Raw genomic sequence first — 20,157 nt, 5'->3', positions numbered from 1 at the left:
ATATTAATTCACTCACCTTAATGTTCTTCTGTACTCTTCCTCTGTAGAACCTGATCCATCCATCTCCTGTTGTGGTGTCCTCACTTGTGGGAATGTTTCCTTTACAAAATGCAAAACAGTTTGATTAAATGTACAGTCAAAAATTATCATTACCTCTGACGAATCCTGTTTAGGTGAAGAAACATAAAAAGTAGTTGATTGAATGGTCAAAATATGTCCATTTTGTCCATTTTATGCCCATCCTTTACCAGGACATACTGATGACCTCATACCTGTCTCTTCTTCTCCAGGTATGCAGGGGAGACCCATCCTTGGCGTGAGGGGCTGTTTTTGGAGGGTTTGGTACGGACCAGCCACTTCTCAGGGTGGACAGAGTCCAAGACCTCCACATACTGTCCCTCCTTCAACACAAAGCTCTCCTTGTTGCCACCTTGTTGAGAGTTGCAGTTAGCTCTGGCCACATAGACATCAAATGTCTGTGGAAAAAAGTTGGTAAAAATTTTAGTTCCAAAATGCTATAGCAACAAATGTTTCACATTTGTATCTTTTGATCATAAATGACTGCTTATGGTATAATCCAGCAGTCTACCACCCTGCATCCCACTGCTGGCTTGCCTCTGAAGCTAAGCAGGGTTGGTCCTGGATGGAAGACCAGATGCTGCTGGAAGTGGTGTTGGAGGGTCAGTAGGAGGCACTCTTTCTTCTGGTCTATAAAAAAATATCTCAATGGCCCACATTGCCCTGTGTAGGGTGCCGTCTTTCAGATGGGACGTTGAATGGGTGTCTTGACTCTTTGTGGTCACTAAAGATCCCATGGCACTTATTGGAATAGTAGGCATGTTAAAATGGGGGGCTGCTATGAGGAAGTTTTTCCAAAGTAGACCATACTGTACCTCTCTTCTGTCCTCGTCACCATCTGACTCTGAGCAAGAACCTGTGAGAGCAGCAGGCGTGTGGGCACAGTGGTGTTTCGGGGACAGAGTCCTCAGCTTGGCATCAGTAGCTGGTGGGACATTCAGAGGAAGTGAGAGAAGTGAACAGAAGCGTGCAAATGTCATTGAGTACTGTGTACTGTATGAAGCAAGGTAATGTTGTTCCCTTAGGTTATGAACAAGACAGCTTTCATACCAGACTATTGTCACTCTTATTATTTCAATTCAACTTCGTGATCATAGATTGGACTGGTTCAATGAGGACACTTTATGGGTTATTCTATTTCTGAATTTTACTTATACTGTGGTATTGCCTTAACCATAACCATGACTGTTGGTGTATTATTTATACATTTATTATGAATCTTTATCTGTCATTTGAGTTTAACAAAGGTGGTATAATTATGACAATCAAGACATGTAGAATGGTTTAGCCCAGCTCTCCTGAATCTGTGTTGCATCATCCATTTCAATGTTTGTTGTCTTCTGCTCACATTGGAGACGGTATGTGTTTTTCTGCTCTGACATTTATAACATTAAAATTGTGAAAATATAACTATATTTATACTAACAAGTAGCAAAATGTGTTCCCTGTAAACTTTATTAATGCACAGAGTCTGAATTCTGTTTGTTTAGAATGTTATCTTTGTACACAATCTTAATGGAATGTTCGCCTTAATGAGCGTCATACTTAGCATTCTATGCTAGCTGTACATTGCATTCTCATTGGTCAGGGACTGAACGTGATATTGCTTTACTATCCAACAGGTGCAGATAACATTTTATTTATTTATTTTACTATTTGTTTATAAAATGATTAATATTATAATTCACTGCAGATATGTTACCCTTTTCTATTTGAGAATTACAAGGGGTTGTATTCTTTTTAGTTCTATATTACAATGTATTATACAGTGCCTTGCAAAAGTATTCACCCCCCTTGCCGTTTTTACTATTTTGTTTCATTACAACCTGCAATTGAAATGGATTTTTATTTGGATTTCATGTAATGGACATACACAAAATAGTCCAAATCGGTGAAGTGAAATGAGAAAAATAACTTGTTTCATAAAATTCTAAAAAATAAAAAACAGAAAAGTGGTGCTCATTTGTATTCACCCCCTTTGCTATGAAGCCCCTAAATAAGATCTGGTGCCACCAATTACCTTCAGAAGTCACATAATTAGTTAAATAAAGTCCACCTGTGTGCAATCTAAGTGTCACATGATCTGTCACATGATCTCAGTATATATACACCTGTTCTGAAAGGCCCCAGAGTCTGCAACACCGCTAAGCAAGGTGCACCACCAATCAAACAACACCATGAAGACCAAGGAGCTCTCCAAAGAGGTCAGGGACAAAGATGTGGAGAGGTACAGATCAGGGTTGGGGTATAAAAAACTATCCGAAACTTTGAACATCCCACGGAGCACCATTAAATCCATTATTAAACAATATGGCACCACAACAAACCTGCCAAGAGAGGGACGCCCACCAAAACTCAGGGAACAGGCAAGGAAGGCATTAATCAGAGAGGCAACAAAGATAACCCTGAAGGGGCTGCAAAGCTCCACAGTGGAGATTGGCGTATCTGTCCATATGACCCCTTTAAGCCGGACACGCCACAGAGCTGGGCTTTAGAGAAGAGTGGCCAGAAAAAAGCCATTGCTTAAATAAAAAAATAAGCAAAGACATTTGGTATTTGCCAAAATGCATGTGGGAGACTCCATAAAACATATGGAAGAAGGTACTCCGGTCAGATGAGACAAAAATTGAGCTTTTTGGCCATCAAGGAAAACCCTATGTCTGGCGCAAACCCAACACTTCTCATCACCCTGAGAACAACATCAATTTTATTTCCAGGTTGTAAGGCAACAAATTAGGAAAAATGGGGGCGAATACTTTCGAAAGCCACAGTAAAATGGATTGCATGTGCATTGCATGTGCTTGTGCACAAATACTTGTATAGGTATATGCATCCCTGTGTCTTCTCCTATTGGAAAAGGTACAGATGCTGTTGAGAAGTACCTGTTATTTTCTACATCTACAATAATGTCTTTACTCAATACAACACAGACTGAAACCCATTACATGTGTATGATATTAAATTATTATAACATTTACAACAATCAATGTTAAAGTAAATGGATTCAGTACAATGTGAAATACCATAACCACGAAAGGCAACAACTCAATATTTAGGTCTGACGACACAACAAAACATGGCTGACCTTTGACCTTCAAATGCCTCTTGGGTGGTTGAGGGGTGACTTTCTGTTCTTTATCCTTATGGGGTAACTGGTCCTCTTCCTTTTCCCTGTGGGAATATTTTTGCTTATTAACATATGATTAAAAGTCTTTGGATGTTATATGAAGATTGTGAAGGTCTTACCTGCAGGGATCTTTGGGGGTGATGTCAACAGGCTCTATGAAATCTGGAGCTGTGTCGTAGTCTGAGGGACTAGACACTGGAGAGACCAAATACCAAATATGATTTTCAGTCTATCAACCAAACAACTCACCCCTTGCAAAGGCAGACACAATTACTGCATATGACCCAGTTCACATAGTAAGGACATCTGTCATGTTTCTAACTGACTTACTAGAGCTGGCAGAGATGAGTGAGGCCCTCCTCCTCTCCTGTAGGGTATTGCGGGGATCCTCCTCGGTCAGGTTGTAGGCCTGCCACAGGGAGATCTCCTCACTCTCCACAGAATCCATAGTCTCCTTCCCAGAGGTGGAGGTCTGGGCTTGCTGGAGAGGGCCAACAGAGGCCAGGACTGGGTGCACAGAAGGGGTGGAGGGCTGTGCTGGGGCTGCAGGCCTCTGGGTGGAGGGCTGTGCTGGGGCTGCAGGCCTCTGGGTGGAGGGTGGAGGGTTTTGAGGTTGACCCACAGTAATGTTGCCATTATATGAGGTCACACCAAACTTGTTGACCACCTCACATGTATAGACCCCAGTGTCTATGGCTGACATGTTGATGATCACCAGTGTGCAGACGCCATCCTCAGAGGTGTTCATGCGGTGGCGTTGGTCTCCTATGATCTGCTGACCGTTCTTCAGCCAGCGTACTGCGTTGGACTTCCCTTCCACCACGCACGCTAGCTGGATGGTACCGTTGGTCTCAACGTTCTGGTTCTTGAACACCTGCTTGAAGATTGGCCGCATGTCTTTGCGGGTCTTGTATCCCTTGAAAGCTGCCTGGATCTTGATGGCGGCATCCAGCATCTCAGGTTCGTCCTCTACACTGATTTCCATGTCAGGTTCAGTCTTGTCTACTTTCTTAGTCATCGGGAGCCCCTTGGGAACCCCAGCTACAGCAACTACAGGCTTGTTGGTCTTCTGGTTGACTCTTACCTGGGTGGGGGCCTCAGTGGAGGACTCATCCTCTGAGATATGGACTTGGTTACCATCCACCGCAATCTTGTGTTTTTCCATCTCCTGTACTGTAGACCTTGCTGGCTGTTTGTCTCTCTTGTCTATCTCTGTCTCCTTCACCATAAACTTCACTGGCTGTTTGTCCTGATGGTCTATTTCTATATCAATCTCCTTTTTAGATCTAACAGACCTAACTATCTGCTCTACCCCAGCATCCGACACTATAGATGCTCGTCTCGCTGGTGGAACTGGCTGTTTCCCTACATGCTTTACCCCAGCTTCCGACACTGAAACAACAGATGCTCGTCTCGCTGGTGGAACTGGCTGTTTTCTCACCTCGTCTACCCCAGCTTCCGACACTGAAACAACAGATGCTCGTCTCGCTGGTGGAACTGGCTGTTTCCTCACCTTGTCTACTCCAGCTTCCGACACTGAAACAACAGAAGCTCGTCTCGCTGGTGTAACTGGCTGTTTCCTCACCTCGTCTACCCCAGCTTCCGACACTGAAACAACAGATGCTCGTCTCGCTGGTGGAACTGGCTGTTTCCTCACCTCGTCTACCCCAGCTTCCGACACTGAAACAACAGATGCTCGTCTCGCTGGTGGAACTGGCTGTTTCCTCACCTCGTCTACCCCAGCTTCCGACACTGAAACAACAGATGCTCGTCTCGCTGGTGGAACTGGCTGTTTCCTCACCTCGTCTACCCCAGCTTCCGACACTGAAACAACAGATGCTCGTCTCGCTGGTGGAACTGGCTGTTTCCTCACCTCGTCTACCCCAGCTTCCGACACTGAAACAACAGAAGCTTGTCTCGCTGGTGGAACTGGCTGTTTCCTCACCTCGTCTACCCCAGCTTCCGACACTGAAGCAACAGAAGCTTGTCTCGCTCGTGGAACTGTTTTTTTGCCAACATGCTCTACCCCAGCATCCGACAATGAATCAACAGAAACTTGTTTCACTGGTGAAACTGGCTGTTTCCTCACTTCGTCTACCCCAGCATCCGACACTGAAACAACAGAAGCTTGTCCCGCTGGTTGAACTGTCTGTTTCACCATTTGGTCTACCCCAGCATCTGAAACTGAAACAAGAGAAGCTCGTCTCGCAGGTGGAATGGGCTTTTTGCCTACATACTCTACCCCAGCATCAGACACTATAGATGCTCGTCTCGCTGGTGGAACTGGCTGTTTCACCACCTGGTCTACCCCAATCTCTTTCAATATCTTTTTCTCCTTTGGGTCTATTTCAGTCTTTTTCTCCTCTGTGTCCGTCACTATAGCTCTGACTGGCTGTTTCACTGGCTTTTTCTCCCTCTGGTCCATCTGTGAATCCTTCACCATAGTTGCCTCCTTCCCTTTAGACCTCAGTGGTGGTACTAGCTGTTTCCGGGTCTTTTCTGCTATGGTATCCTTCACCATACCTACTGGCTGTTTCACTTTCTGTTTCTCCTGTTGGTCTACCTTAGTCTCCTTACCCATAGACCTTAATGACTGTTTCTTATGTGGGTTTACAACGGTCTCTTTTTCCTCAAGCTTCAGGTCTTCCTCTGACTCCACAATGGATGACCGGGTCATGCCCCGTTTCTTTGGCTCTGGAGGGCCAGTTCGGGCCTCTTCTGGTGGAGTAGTGGGACAAGCAGCCTTTGTGGGAGGAATTGTCTTGGGAGGATCTATCTTGTCTGAGGGAGGCTTTACTGTCACAGAGGCAGTGGTCTCCACACCACCTGCCTGGCACGTGTAGTTGCCACTGTCTTCCTTCTTCAGCTCCAGGATGTGTAGCTGAAACACACAGCCGTCCTGCCTCATCTTGTACTTCCTGTTGGGCCTGAGAGGTAGCCGGCCCTTCCTCCACTGGACTTGGACCACAGGCTTAGACAGCTCACAGGATAGGAAGGCAGTGCCCCCTTCCTCAGCCTCCACAGTCTGCAGCTCATCCTCAAAGTATGGAGGCAGCTCTGGAGAGACGGAAGATAATCAGGGAATTGGAAATCTACATTCCATTTGACCAATGTTAGGATGAGTAATGCAAAGAGAAAATTCTGAATATTGTAACCCCCGGAGATAAAACTGAGTTCCTGGTTATGTTACTTCGCTCTTAATGATTAAAAATCCTTACCATTGACAGTCAGATTGGCGCTGCTCTGCATGTCACCAGTGTCACATGAGTATATCCCAGAGTCTCCTGGTTCCGTGTCATGGATGAGCAGCAGGTTGAGCTTGCCCTCCTTTCGAGTCTCATACTTATCTCCGTTCAGGAGGGGCATCCTGTTCCTTCTCCATGTGACAGAGCTAAAGAGGTCAGAGGTCGTACAGGATAAAGTGGCCATCTCCCCTTCCATGATGACGATGTCCACAGGCTTCTTCTCAATGAGTACTGACAAAGACAGGAAACAGAGTAAACTACATATACACCTTCTAACTGCATACACATTAATGATTAAAGTGTATAATTCACATTGTACTGTAACAAAATCAAAAGAGGTGGCAAACCTTTGGGTTTGGGGAGCACCAACAATTGGGCGGAGGTCTTTTCCTCCCCGACCACGAAGGCCACGGTCCCGGTCTCCTCCGGCGTGGTCATGGTCAGGACCAGGCGGTGCTGGTGGCCCAAGCAGCTCATCTGGTTCATTTCATTCTTCTGCAGGAGGCTGGAGCCCAGCCACCACTCGCACTCGCTTACCTCCTTGTGGGACAGCTCGCACACAAACACTGCGTCCTGCCCGGCCATGATCTTCATGTCCTTCAGTCCTGACAAGATCATCACACGCTCTGTAGAGAAAGGGTTAGGATCCGTGTTACGGATACAAGTATCCTGTGTGTATTTGGTTTCTTTCCTTCTGCCCTAGTCACAGCTGTCACTCATCTGTCGCCATTCAGAAGACACACCTTCTCCTTTTCCCTTACCCAATCACATCCCCTTTCCCTTGGTTTAAAAACCCAGTCAGTTGTTTTCCCAAACTCCCTCTCTCCCTCTCTCTTTGTATGCAGTGATCTCTCTTTTGTTTTTGCACCTACATGTCACATTTGTCCATTATTATGTGCGTATGTATTGTTATGGTGTATGACTGTTTGTTTGTTGGTGGGAAAAGGGGTTACAAAGACAAGTAGCCCATGGGCATACACTACCCGTAGGAGACCATTGTCTAAGAACCCTAGTTAGGACTGGGCGGACCACCCACTGTATTTTATTGGTTAGTTAGATAGCGGTTATTGTAGCAAGCAAGACTAGCTTAGGGGTTTTGGGTTATTTATTATTTCTTTCCTTGGGTCCAGCTCAGCCCCCCCCCCCCCCCCCCCTCAGTGTTAGAAGGTACATTTAAGTTGTCTGTGGTTATTAGTTCTCACTGTTCCTTTTCACTGTTATGATTTGCATGAGAAATGTTACGGGTCCCCCCCCCCCCCCCCCCCCCCCCTAGACTGCAGGGCCGAAGGGGTTCGTAACAATCAGGATAACTATTTATAGGATGATGTATCAAGCCATACAGAGGGGATTACCCATTCAAAAGAATGCAAAGAAGTAAGCAAGGTATAACCTATCCTCTACCCACAATAATCACATATCAAAAGGGGCCAAACATACTCATTGGGTTCCTTCAATTTTGTGAGTTTAATGAGGATATACTCTACATTTACTTCAGTACACTCTTAGATTTTGCTATCTACAATCTGAAAGGGTTCTTCGGCTGTCCCCATAGGAGAACCCTTTGAAGTACCCTTTTTTGTTCCATGTAGAACCTTTTTTTGTTCCATGTAGAACCTTTTCCACAGAGGGTTCTATGTGGAACCCAAAAAAGGGTCTACGTGGAGCCGAAAAGGGTTCTCCTATGGGGACAGCCGGGAAAAAAAAACTTTTGGAACTTTTTTCTAAGAGTGTAGGATGGGGTTGGTCTACCTTTCACAACTAGCATGGCTGTGGTCTTCTTTCCCCTGGTGATGCAGCTGTACTCCCCGGCGTCCTCCAGACTCAACTTCCGGATCTCCAGGGTGTGAACAGGGCCTTTCTTCTTCAAAGTGAACCTCTCCCCGTCTGTGACCAGGCAAGCGTCCTTCCTCCAGGTGACGGGGACCGTAACGCTGGAGACTTCACAGGAGAGGACCACTGACGTCCCCTCCAACACCACCTTGCTCTCTAGCTCCTTCTCAAAGAAGACTGATGCAGCAGCTGTATGGACCAGAGATGGATCATCTGAAAATGTCTTGTGCTTCGGAGCCATTGCCCTATACTACCTACAGAGTATGATACTGTATAGGTCACAATTTGTTATGAAAAAACATTGTTCTAGAATAGATATGTTGTTTTATTCCTAAAGAGACCAGTTGCATTGATCTCTTGCTTTATTGTGTATTCTATTCCACTTTGGTACGGTTGCTGGGGAGGCCCATACTTCAACTCTTCAATTCCCGGTGAAGGAGCCTTTCATATCCAACAAAAATGACAGCCAGACAACATGTAAGATGTACTGTACCTCTCACGTTGACTTCAGCAGTGGTCTTCTGATCTCCGAATATACAGCTGTACTCCCCCACGTCCTCCGGTTGGATGTTCTTGATGTGCATCTCCGCTACCTTTCCCTCCAGCTTCATCTGGTACCTTCCTCCAGGGCTCACCTCCTCCTTGCCTTTCCACCACTCCACCGGGACTCCAGCCTTAGACAGCTCACAGCGCAGGTTCACGATGCCCCCCTCTGGGGCCTCCTGGTTCTTAAGGCCCATTTTGAACGTGACAGGTATGGCTGAGGACATGGACAAAAATGACCTGTTATAAGTCCACTGTTAATACAATCACAAAAAGGTATGCATGTCAGCAATTGATTTGAAGAGATAGAGCACTTTCAGTACAGAGCAGCAAAAATAAGCAGATCGTTTTTGAGTAAAATATCCCTTTAACAGAAACCAGGCTGAACAGAGGGTGCCCATCCTCCTAAATTACCTTCACTTATTGCTGTGTTTACTATAATAAACTACACAACCCCCTTAAGAAACCAATAGCATCTCCTCTTACCAGTGATGTTGACAGTGGCCGAGGTTTTGGCTTCTGCGTAAACACAGCTGTAGAATCCGGTGTCCTCGAGCACTGCTTTCCTGATGGTCAGTTCCATCGTTGCCTCTCTCTTCCTTATCTGGTACCTCACTCCATTCTTCAGCAGCTCCTCCCCCTTCCTCCACTCTGCGGGCAGTCCTGGTTTAGAGAGCTCGCAGAATAACGTCACACTGTTCTCCTCCTCGACTTCCTGGTTCTTCAACTTCACCTTGAACGTGATGGGAGGCGCTGGGGACAGCAAACAAGTAACTTGTCGACTCATATACAAACATATACAAATTAAAGTCCCTATAGTGGAAAAGTATAAAACGAGGGATTGCATGAATCCATGAAATATCAGGCATGTTATAACACGTCTCTGGTATTTACGTCTCTGGTATTTACGTCTCTGGTATTTACGTTGCTGGTATTTACGTCGCTGGTATTTACGTCGCTGGTATTTACGTCGCTGGTATTTACGTCGCTGGTATTTACGTCGCTGGTATTTACGTCGCTGGTATTTACGTCGCTGGTATTTACGTCGCTGGTATTTACGTCGCTGATACTCTATTGTTGTTGAATACAACAACTGGGACGAAACAAATGTTATACAAAGGGTAGTACTATCCTCAGTCTGACTCACCCTTCACGGTCAGCTCAGCAGTTGACTGGTTGTCTTTAGTCTTGCAGGTGTATTTCCCAGCGTCACTCTCCTCCACGTTATGGATGAGCAGTTTAGTGATGCGTCCCTCTTGCTTCATCTCATATTTGTCTCCAGACTTCAGGATGACTCTCCCCTTCCTCCAGTCCACTGGGGCTCCAGGCTTGGAGAGCTCACACCAGAACTCCCCACTCTCCCCCTCTTTGATCATCGCGTTCTGGACCTCTTGTGTGAATGTTACAGGGAGGGCTGAGAAGAATATGTATTTAAGACTGAGACGTTATCTGGCTAAACTGCTTTGATTTCTACACATCCTCTGACAGATTCATCTCATGTGTATCCCCCATGCCCCCTTGTGGAAAATGTACTTGGTGTCATCCAACGCACAATCCAGAAATTATATTCAAAAATATTTACATTTTCAGAATAACACACTTGCCAACAACCTTAGAAGAATAAACAGTATATCAATGTATTAGCATGTAGTAAACATTTGCAAAGACCATACCCCTAACTTTGATGTCAGCTGCTGTCCTGACATTGCAGGCGGTGACACAGCTATACTCCCCAGCGTCCTGCAGCACCACGTTCCTGATGACCATCTCAGCAGTCCTCCCCTCCTGTTTCATCTGGTACCTCTTCCCTTCCCTCAGTAGCTCCTCTCCCTTCAGCCATTCCACAGAGACTCCTGATTTAGACAGCTCGCAGCGCAACGTCACGTTACCCTCCTCCGGAGCCTCTTGGTTCTTTAGTTTCTGCTTGAAAGTGACTGGGACGGCTGAACAATGATAGAAACACATACTGTGAGATCAACAGCTTCTAGGATTGTGTGGTACACAGCAAGTTTAAAATGTCAAGACTATGCACATATTATTCAACAGCGTTTCCCCTACCAGTGATACTGATGGTGGCAAATGTTTTCTGGTCTTCCAACAAGCAGCTGTAGACTCCACTGTCTTCAGGTAAGGTTTTCCTGATGATCAGCTCCAACGTTGCATTTTTCTGCTTCATCTGGTACTTCTCTCCGTTCTGCAGCAGATCTGTTCCTCTCATCCATTCTACCAGCATCCCTGGTTTAGAGAGCTCGCAGCGCAACGTCACATTGTTGCCCTCCTCAACCTGAACGTTTCTCAGCTCTTCTATAAATGTGACGGGGCGAACTGAAAGACACCGTAGTAGAGGGCTGTCAAACCTTTCTGAAACCTATATTTCCCTTATTTATTAAAAACAACTGGAGTTGAAAACACATTTGTTTCTTACTATTGAAACATACAACCTATTTGCCAAATGCAATATTCAAGCTTTCTCCAACATTTCCAAACTATAACCAAAATATAACCAAAATGTACCCACCATTTATTGTAACAGTGGCTGTAGTCTTTTGTTCACCACAAATACAGGCGTAAACCCCACTGTCTTCCAGATTCGCATCGATAATCTTCAATTCCACCAGTAAATCTTTCTTCCTCATCTGGTACTTGTCTACATTCTTCAACAGCTCTGCACCCCTCTTCCACACAACTGACCCTGCAGGTTTAGACAGCTCACAGCGTAGTGTCACAGTCTTACCCTCCTCAACTGCCATGTTCCTCAGCTGTTCTTTGAAAGTGGGGGGTAGGCCTGAGGAAAACAAGGAACAGTAGTTAGTGGTGGTAAACGCTAAATGTGGTAAGGAGAACGGGCTAGTCCATTTCATGCTTTATGCTTGTGCTTCTGTCACCGAGAGAATCCAATAATCCTGAGTGTGTCCCTGGGGTTCAGTGAACTCTGACATAATGTTCAACAATGACAAAACACAGCTTTTTGATGCAGCGCCAAGATCGTTCTTTTACTGTCAGACAGCACTTTAAAACAATGTTATTCATTCTCAGGCACATTGCTACAGGCACAGAGCCCTGACCTCAGCCCCATCGAACACCTTTGGGATGAATTGGAACTTTAACTGCGAGCCAGGCCTAATCGCCCAACATCAGTGCCCGACCTCACTAATGCTCCTGTGGCTGAATGGAAGCAAGTCCCAGCAGCAATGTTACCACATCTAGTGGAAAGCCTTCCCAGAAGAGTGGAGGCTGTTATAGCAGCAAAGGGGGGGACCCCACATGAATGCCCAGGATTTTACAATGACATTTGCTTTGAGCAGGTGTCCACATACTTTTGGTCATGTAGCGTACCTTCTGATTGTAGGTTTTGTGCCCCAGACGCAACTGCAAGACGATATAGGCCACAGTGATCCATCTTTTCTGCATGCAACAAAGCTTAGATGCATTCAGTAACCAGCGACAAACTTGCAGTAAAACTGATCTGAGGACTCATTCTGAGCACAGTGGTTTCAAGACCCTTTCGATTGGAGTATTGCCAACCATAAGCAAGTAATAGGGTAACAAGATACAAAAGAATATGGAATATTTTCAGGAATATGCTGAGCACACATAGTTTCACAGGAATATGTACTGTATGTGATCCAAAGGAGACTGGTGGGAGGAGCTAAAAGAGGACGGTTTCATTGTAATGGCTGGAATGGAATCAATATAATGGCACCAAACACATGGAAACAACGTGTTTGACTCAGTTCCGTTGATTCCATTCCAGTCATTACAATAAACCCGTCCTCCGAATGCTCCTCCCACCAGCCTCCTCTGATGTGCTCTTCCTTGCCTGATACACACTGGACTGGAGATGCACCTGGATATACAGTATCACAAATACATTTTCATCATAAGTTACAATATAAAGTCTAATCGTGTTCATTTTGGTCTGACTCACCCATCACGGTCAGCTCAGCAGTAGACTGGGTGTCTTTAGTCTTGCAGGTGTATTTCCCAGCGTCACTCTCCTCCACGTTATGGATGAGCAGTTTAGTGATGCGTCCCTCCTGCTTCATCTCATATTTGTCTCCAGACTTCAGGATGACTCTCCCCTTCCTCCAGTCCACTGGGGCTCCAGGCTTGGAGAGCTCACACCAGAACTCCCCACTGTCCCCCTCTTTGATCATCGCGTTCTGGAGCTGGCGCTTGAACGTCACAGGGAGAGCTGTGGAAACATTAACATTGATTCATATTGTATGACCGCAAGAAGTATAAAATCAAACTCACTATCTGTGTCTGGTCTCAAAGCAGGAGTCACTCAACCTGTCCACCTCTAAATAAGTAAATGTATTAAGGATGGTGTCAAAATCATTTTGCCCCAGGGGGCCGCATTCCGTTTTCAATAAGGTCTGGAAGGCCGCACTGATTTTTAAAAAAAATTCCTCGCTGTCAAAACGTAATTAAAAAAAATATATCAAAAAATTGAGTCCAACAACCTCCCCCCCATCAAGGATTTTAATTTGTATATATATTTTTCTCGTTGATATAGATCAAATGTTGCTTACCTTGCACTTTAACTACAGCGGTGGTCTTCTGGTCTCCAGTGACACAGCTGTATTTTCCTATGTCCTCCGGTTGCACGTTGGTAATGGTCATCTCAGCGATCCTCCCCTCCACTTTGATCTGGTACTTTCCCCCTGACAGGTCCTGGGACAGTTCTGTCTCCCCCCTCCACCACTCCACCGGGACGCCAGACTTAGACAGCTCACAGCGCAGGGTCACGTTGCCCTTCTCTGGGGCATCCTGGTTCTTCAAACCCACTCTGAAGGTGGCGGGAACAGCTGAGGGAACCAAGAGAGATAGGAAGTCAGCGAAAATAGGATATTTCATCAAAGAATGAACACTGAACACAGTGAAATCTAGAACAGCCTTGAGAAACCTTTACCCTTCACCAGATAAGATGAAGGACAATGAATTAAACCTACACTGGAGCTAAGGGCTCAAGTTAAGTCAGTCATGGAACACTTAACCAAGTTTATGTGCGATGAGCACCAGTGACAATTGTTTCATTAGAGCACAAAGCGTTATTGCCCCTACCAAGGACTTTGACTGTGGCCTTTGTCTTCTGATCTCGACACACACAGCTGTAGACTCCACTGTCCTCAGGCAGAGCCTCCCTGATGATGAGCTCCAGTGCCAAACCTCTCTGCTTCATCTGATACTTGTCTCCATTTTGCAGTATCATCTGTCCTCCCAGCCTCCACTCCACAGGGACCCCTGATTTAGACAGCTCACAGTGCAAGCTGATGGTGATCCCTTCCTCAGTCTGCAGATTCCTCAGCTTTTGCTTGAAAGTGATTGGAATTGCTGAAAGAAACCACAGAACTGAGAAACATGGACGTCGTCTATTCACTTATAGAAAGGATTGTAATTTGATGCTGATGTATACTGCATAAAACATTTTTCACATTTTATATAAAATTCAATGTGAATTTACATATTTTCTAAATGATCTCCAATCCTTTACCCGTGACAGTAACACCGGCTGTGGTCTCCACATTGCCACAAACGCAGGTGTAGATATTACTGTCTTCAGGTTTCGCATCCAGAATCTTCAGTTCATTCACCAACTCTCTCTGCTTTATCTGAAACTTCTCTCCGTTGTTCAGCAGCTCCTCTCCTCCCATCATCCATTCTACAGGGACTCCTGGTTTAGAGAGCTCACAGTGTAACACCAAATTGTTCCCCTCCTCAACCTGTGCGTTCCTCAGCTTTTTTTTGAAGGTAATGGGCAGGGCTGAAGAAACATGGAAAATTTTAATATAATTTAATGAGAATAGTATACATTGTAATGTATTTTGGCCTTCATGTAAATGACAAAAATGCAAATGTATAAAATGTCACTTCAAGAAAGATTAGCTGTAGCTGTACAGGAAAACATAATAAGGCTGAGGAACTTCTTACCGCTGATTTTGACGGTGGCCGTGGTCTTTTGGTCTGCACACTGGCAGCTGTAGACTCCACTGTCTTCTGGCACAGCTTTCCATATCTGAAGCTCCGATATGGTCTCCCTCTTCCTTATCTGAAACTTCCTTCCATGCCTCACCAGCTCCTCTCCTTTCTTCCACTCTACAGGGACTCCTGGTTTAGAGAGCTCACAGCGCAACGTGAAACTGTTGCCTTCCTCAGCCTGAACATTCTTCAACTGTTGTTTGAAGGATATGGGGATAGCTGATGAGTAAATACACATGTTTTAGTATTAAAACCTCTTAAATGTAAAGTCCCCATATTTGGGGACCCTATTAGATTTTGTTTTATTCAGTTCAGTCTAGTGTGAGAACGGTAGCCCCTATCTACAAAAGCAGGGTGTCTGTGGAAAGCTAAGTGTCTTGGCTATTGATTGATGCCTTCAAATATTTGGTGACATACTACCATATACTACCGCATACAAATTTATAAGGTCAGGGCAAGCCGATGACCTCATTTCAAGATGGCTGCTACCTACATTCCGGTTAGCGTTGTGAAACTTAAACAAAATAAACACGGAACACGTTGATACACACTGAAAGCTGTCACACCCTGGTCAAAGTATTTTGTGTTTATCTTTATTTATTTGGTCAGGCCAGGGTGTGGCATGGGTTTTTGTATGTGGTGTGTATGTATGGGGATTGTAGCTAGTGGGGTGTTCTAGCTAAGTCTATGGCTGTCTGAAGTGGTTCTCAATCAGAGGCAGGTGTTTATCGTTGTCTCTGATTGGGAACCATATTTAGGCAGCCATATTCTTTGAGTTTGTCGTGGGTGATTGTCCTTAGTGTCCTGATGTCATTGTTCTTTGTTAGGTTACACAAGTATAGGCTGTTTCGGTTTTCGTTAAGTTTATTGTTTTGGTAGTGTTTGTGTTTAGTGTGTTACTTCATTAAACATGGATTGCAATAGACACGCCGCATTTTGGTCCGACTCTCCTTCTCATCAAGAAAACCGTTACAGAATCACCCACCACAAAAGGACCAAGCAGCGTGTCAACAGGCAGGAGCAGAGCGAGGAGATGCGCAATAAGGATTTCTGGACATGGGAGGAAATCCTCGACGGGAGAGGACCCTGGGCTAAACCAGAGGAGTGTAGCCGCACCAAGGTGCAGCAGGAGAAGGAACAGAGGCAGCAGCAGCAGGAGCAGCAGCAGCTGCAGTGGGAGAGGCTGCACCACCTGGAGAAATGGACATGGGAGGAAGAACTGGACGGTAAAGGACCCTGGGCTCAGCCTGGAGAATATTGCCGCCCCAAGGAAGAACTGGAGGCTGCGAAAGCTGAGAGGCGCAGATATGAGGAGGCAGCTCGACGTAGCGGATGGAACCCTGAGAGGCAGCCCCAAAAATTTCTTGGGGGGGGGGGGCTAACAGGGAGTATGGCTACGCCAGGTAGAAGACCTGGGCAGACTCCCTGTGCTTACCGGGGGGCTAGAGAGACCGGACAGGCACCGTGTTATGCAGTGGTGCGCACGGTGTCTCCAGTGCGGGTGCATAGCCCGGTGCGGTATATTCCAGCTCCACGTGTCAGCCGGGCTAGATTGAGCGTCGAGCCTAATGCCATGAAGCCGGCTCTACGCAGCTGGTCCCCAGTGCGTCTCCTTGGGCCGGCTTACATGGCACCAGCCTTGCTCTCGGTGTCTCCGGTTCGCCTGCATAGCCCAGTGCGGGCTATTCCACCTCGCCGCACTGGCAGGGCGACCGTGAGCATTCAACCAGGTAAGGTTGGGCAGGCTCGGTGCTCAAGAGCTCCAGTGCGCCTGCACGGTCCGGTTTTTCCAGTACCACCTCCACACCCCAGCCCTCCGGTAGCAGCTCCCCGCACCAGGCTTCCTGTGTGTGTCCTCGGCCCAGTACCACCAGTGCCAGCACCACGCATCAGGCCTACAGTGCGCCTCGCCTGTCCAGCGCTGTCGGAGCCCTCCTCCTCTCCAGCGCTGTCGGAGTCTCCCGCCTGTTTAGCGCTGTTAGAGCCTTCCTTCTCTACAGCGCTGCCGGAGTCTCCCGCCTGTTCAGAACTGCCAGTTAGCATAGAGCTGCCAGTTAGCATAGAGCTGCCAGTTAGCATAGAGCTGCCAGTTAGCATAGAGCTGCCAGTTAGCAAGGAGCTGTCAGTCTGCAAGGAGCTGCCAGTCTGCATAGAGCTGCCAGTCTGCAAGGAGCTGCCAGTCTGCAAGGAGCCGCCAGAGCTGCCAGTCTGCAAGGAGCCGCCAGAGCTGCCAGTCTGCAAGGAGCCGCCAGAGCTGCCAGTCTGCAAGGAGCCGCCAGAGCTGCCAGTCTGCAAGGAGCCGCCAGAGCTGCCAGTCTGCAAGGAGCCGCCAGAGCTGCCAGTTAGCATGGAGCAGCCAGGGCCGCCAGTCAGCATGGAGCAGCCAGGGCCGCCAGTCAGCATGGAGCAGCCAGGGCCGCCAGTCAGCATGGAGCAGCCAGGGCCGCCAGTCAGCATGGAGCAGCCAGGGCCGCCAGTCAGCATGGAGCAGCCAGGGCCGCCAGTCAGCATGGAGCAGCCAGGGCCGCCAGTCAGCATGGAGCAGCCAGGGCCGCCAGTCAGCATGGAGCAGCCAGGGCTGCCAGTCAGCATGGAGCAGCCAGTCAGCATGGAGCAGCCAGTCAGCATGGAGCAGCCAGAGCAGCCAGTCAGCATGGAGCAGCCAGAGCTGCCAGTCAGCATGGAGCTGCCAGTCAGCATGGAGCTGCCAGTCAGCATGGAGCAGCCAGTCAGCATGGAGCAGCCAGTCAGCATGGAGCAGCCAGAGCTGCCAGTCAGCATGGAGCAGCCAGTCAGCATGGAGCAGCCAGATCTGCCAGTCAACCAGACTCTCCCAGATCTGCCAGTCGACCAGACTCTTCCAGATCTGCCAGTCGACCAGACTCTCCCAGATCTGCCAGTCGACCAGACTCTTCCAGATCTGCCAGTCGACCAGACTCTTCCAGATCTGCCAGTCGACCAGACTCTTCCAGATCTGCCAGTCGACCAGACTCTTCCAGATCTGCCAGTCGACCAGACTCTTCCAGATCTGCCAGTCGACCAGACTCTTCCAGATCTGCCAGTCGACCAGACTCTTCCAGATCTGCCAGTCGACCAGACTCTTCCAGATCTGCCAGTCGACCAGACTCTTCCAGATCTGCCAGTCGACCAGACTCTTCCAGATCTGCCAGTCGACCAGACTCTTCCAGATCTGCCAGTCGACCAGACTCTTCCAGATCTGCCAGTCGACCAGACTCTTCCAGATCTGCCAGTCGACCAGACTCTTCCAGATCTGCCAGTCGACCAGACTCTTCCAGATCTGCCAGTCGACCAGACTCTTCCAGATCTGCCAGTCGACCAGACTCTTCCAGATCTGCCAGTCGACCAGACTCTTCCAGATCTGCCAGTCGACCAGACTCTTCCAGATCTGCCAGTCGACCAGACTCTTCCAGATCTGCCAGTCAGCCAGGATCTGCCAGTCAGCCAGGATCTGCCGAAACCACCCGCCAGCCAGGATCTGGTAGATTCATCAACCTGCCTGAGCTTCCTCTCACTCCTGAGCTTCCTCTCACTCCTGAGCTTCCTCTCACTCCTGAGCTTCCCCTCAGTCCCGAGCTGCCTCAGTCCCGAGCTGCCCCTCAGTCCCGATCTGCTCCTCAGTCCAGTGGGGTTCTGGGTGAGGACTACTAGGCCATGGTCGGCGGCGAGGGTGGACTATCCAGGGACGCGAGGAGAAGGGACTAAGACATTGATTGAGTGGGGTCCACGTCCCGCGCCGGAGCCGCCACCATGGACAGACGCCCACCCGGACCCTCCCTATTGTTTTGAGGTGTGTTCGGGAGTCCGCACCTTAGGGGGGGGGGGTTCTGTCACACCCTGGTCAAAGTATTTTGTGTTTATCTTTATTTATTTGGTCAGGCCAGGGTGTGGCATGGGTTTTTGTATGTGGTGTGTATGTATGGGGATTGTAGCTAGTGGGGTGTTCTAGCTAAGTCTATGGCTGTCTGAAGTGGTTCTCAATCAGAGGCAGGTGTTTATCGTTGTCTCTGATTGGGAACCATATTTAGGCAGCCATATTCTTTGAGTTTGTCGTGGGTGATTGTCCTTAGTGTCCTGATGTCATTGTTCTTTGTTAGGTTACACAAGTATAGGCTGTTTCGGTTTTCGTTAAGTTTATTGTTTTGGTAGTGTTTGTGTTTAGTGTGTTACTTCATTAAACATGGATTGCAATAGACACGCCGCATTTTGGTCCGACTCTCCTTCTCATCAAGAAAACCGTTACAAAAGCTGTGACTCCACAGATCATGAGGATGTCTTATTTGTCTGTCTGTGACCTACCGTTATTGATCACCAGCCCCGAGAGTCAAAATATTTATTTTACACAACGTTTTCACCAAACATCTTACATGGTAAGCTTCGATTTGGTCAGTATTTATAGCTACATGGGGTGGTATCAAATTAATCCTTAGGTTGGTAGGAACAAATCTAGCCTGTTGCCAATGTTATCTGATGTATTTAATGTCAACATTGAATGTCCACGGAGTGACACTATCTTTGTGCATCAAAAATATGATGTTGCCTGCTTAGGCATCCATTACACAGGGGATTGGCTACTATGGCATCTTGACAGTCTTGTAGCCAATGAGAAGCTTTCCAGGGATATGCAGTTGACCCTGATGGAACAAAGCAAGGCCTAGAACCTTTTAACATCCAGTTTTTAAAAACAGTGCAATTACCACATTCTGACATTTTGGAAAGGTTGAAAGGACACACTGGATAACCCATAACACCACCATAATGTTTGAGTGAGGTTGATATGGTAATCAATTGTGTTTTTATACTGAACAAATAGCATTTAGGTTGGCAAATATACAATATCACTGGAATGATCTAATTCACAGACCAAGAGGTTTAGGGACACTTGGAAACGTCCCGTGACCACACCTGACACCACTTACTAAAATATCTGTCCATTTGTAGTTGTTAGGTCTATCAATCCCATTTATTTCTGATATTGTTCACATATTGGAAGCCATCTGTTTCCAGCTCTACTCATCAATAATTGACTTATAGCTTGTCAATGAAAGATGACTTTCAAAATAAATAATAACTTATTTTGTGTGTGCTTGATCTTGTGTTTTCTGAACTATGTAACTCATATCGATCTTCTGATAACTTCCTCATCTCCCAGATGTCTTTTTTTCCAAATATACCACGTTTTAGCATGTCAGAATCATGTAATTACACATGAATAGCAGTTCATTTTGGGTATGTCTATTTAGGCCGAAATCTACATTTTGTCATTCCATTTAATTAACCACCAACAGGCATGACGACTGAATGAAAATAGAAAATGTTTCCATTCATGTTCAG

General features: G+C 46.9%; 1 protein-coding gene across 1 annotated transcript in view; it reads right to left on the bottom strand.

Moving 5' to 3' along the window:
• The window catches only part of LOC110525067 (obscurin), a 54,672-nt gene that overhangs the window by 20,869 nt on the left and 13,646 nt on the right, over window positions 1-20,157 (bottom strand). Inside the window, exons 17-36 of the mRNA XM_036989306.1 lie at window positions 14,758-15,024; window positions 14,321-14,590; window positions 13,891-14,160; window positions 13,359-13,634; window positions 12,752-13,018; window positions 11,342-11,608; window positions 10,882-11,148; window positions 10,497-10,766; window positions 9,971-10,237; window positions 9,310-9,576; window positions 8,774-9,040; window positions 8,200-8,469; window positions 6,798-7,076; window positions 6,424-6,681; window positions 3,536-6,262; window positions 3,325-3,400; window positions 3,164-3,249; window positions 894-1,003; window positions 273-476; window positions 17-99 (exon numbers count right to left, since the gene is read on the bottom strand). Coding sequence (XP_036845201.1) covers window positions 17-99; window positions 273-476; window positions 894-1,003; window positions 3,164-3,249; window positions 3,325-3,400; window positions 3,536-6,262; window positions 6,424-6,681; window positions 6,798-7,076; window positions 8,200-8,469; window positions 8,774-9,040; window positions 9,310-9,576; window positions 9,971-10,237; window positions 10,497-10,766; window positions 10,882-11,148; window positions 11,342-11,608; window positions 12,752-13,018; window positions 13,359-13,634; window positions 13,891-14,160; window positions 14,321-14,590; window positions 14,758-15,024 — 7,048 coding nt within the window. The remainder of the gene's footprint in view (window positions 1-16; window positions 100-272; window positions 477-893; window positions 1,004-3,163; window positions 3,250-3,324; window positions 3,401-3,535; window positions 6,263-6,423; window positions 6,682-6,797; window positions 7,077-8,199; window positions 8,470-8,773; window positions 9,041-9,309; window positions 9,577-9,970; window positions 10,238-10,496; window positions 10,767-10,881; window positions 11,149-11,341; window positions 11,609-12,751; window positions 13,019-13,358; window positions 13,635-13,890; window positions 14,161-14,320; window positions 14,591-14,757; window positions 15,025-20,157) is intronic.

Source organism: Oncorhynchus mykiss, chromosome 1 (genome assembly GCF_013265735.2).
Source record: "Oncorhynchus mykiss isolate Arlee chromosome 1, USDA_OmykA_1.1, whole genome shotgun sequence".
Taxonomy (NCBI): Eukaryota; Metazoa; Chordata; class Actinopteri; order Salmoniformes; family Salmonidae; genus Oncorhynchus; species Oncorhynchus mykiss.
Note: the sequence above shows the minus strand (reverse complement) of the source record. Positions and strands in the feature narration are given on the sequence as shown.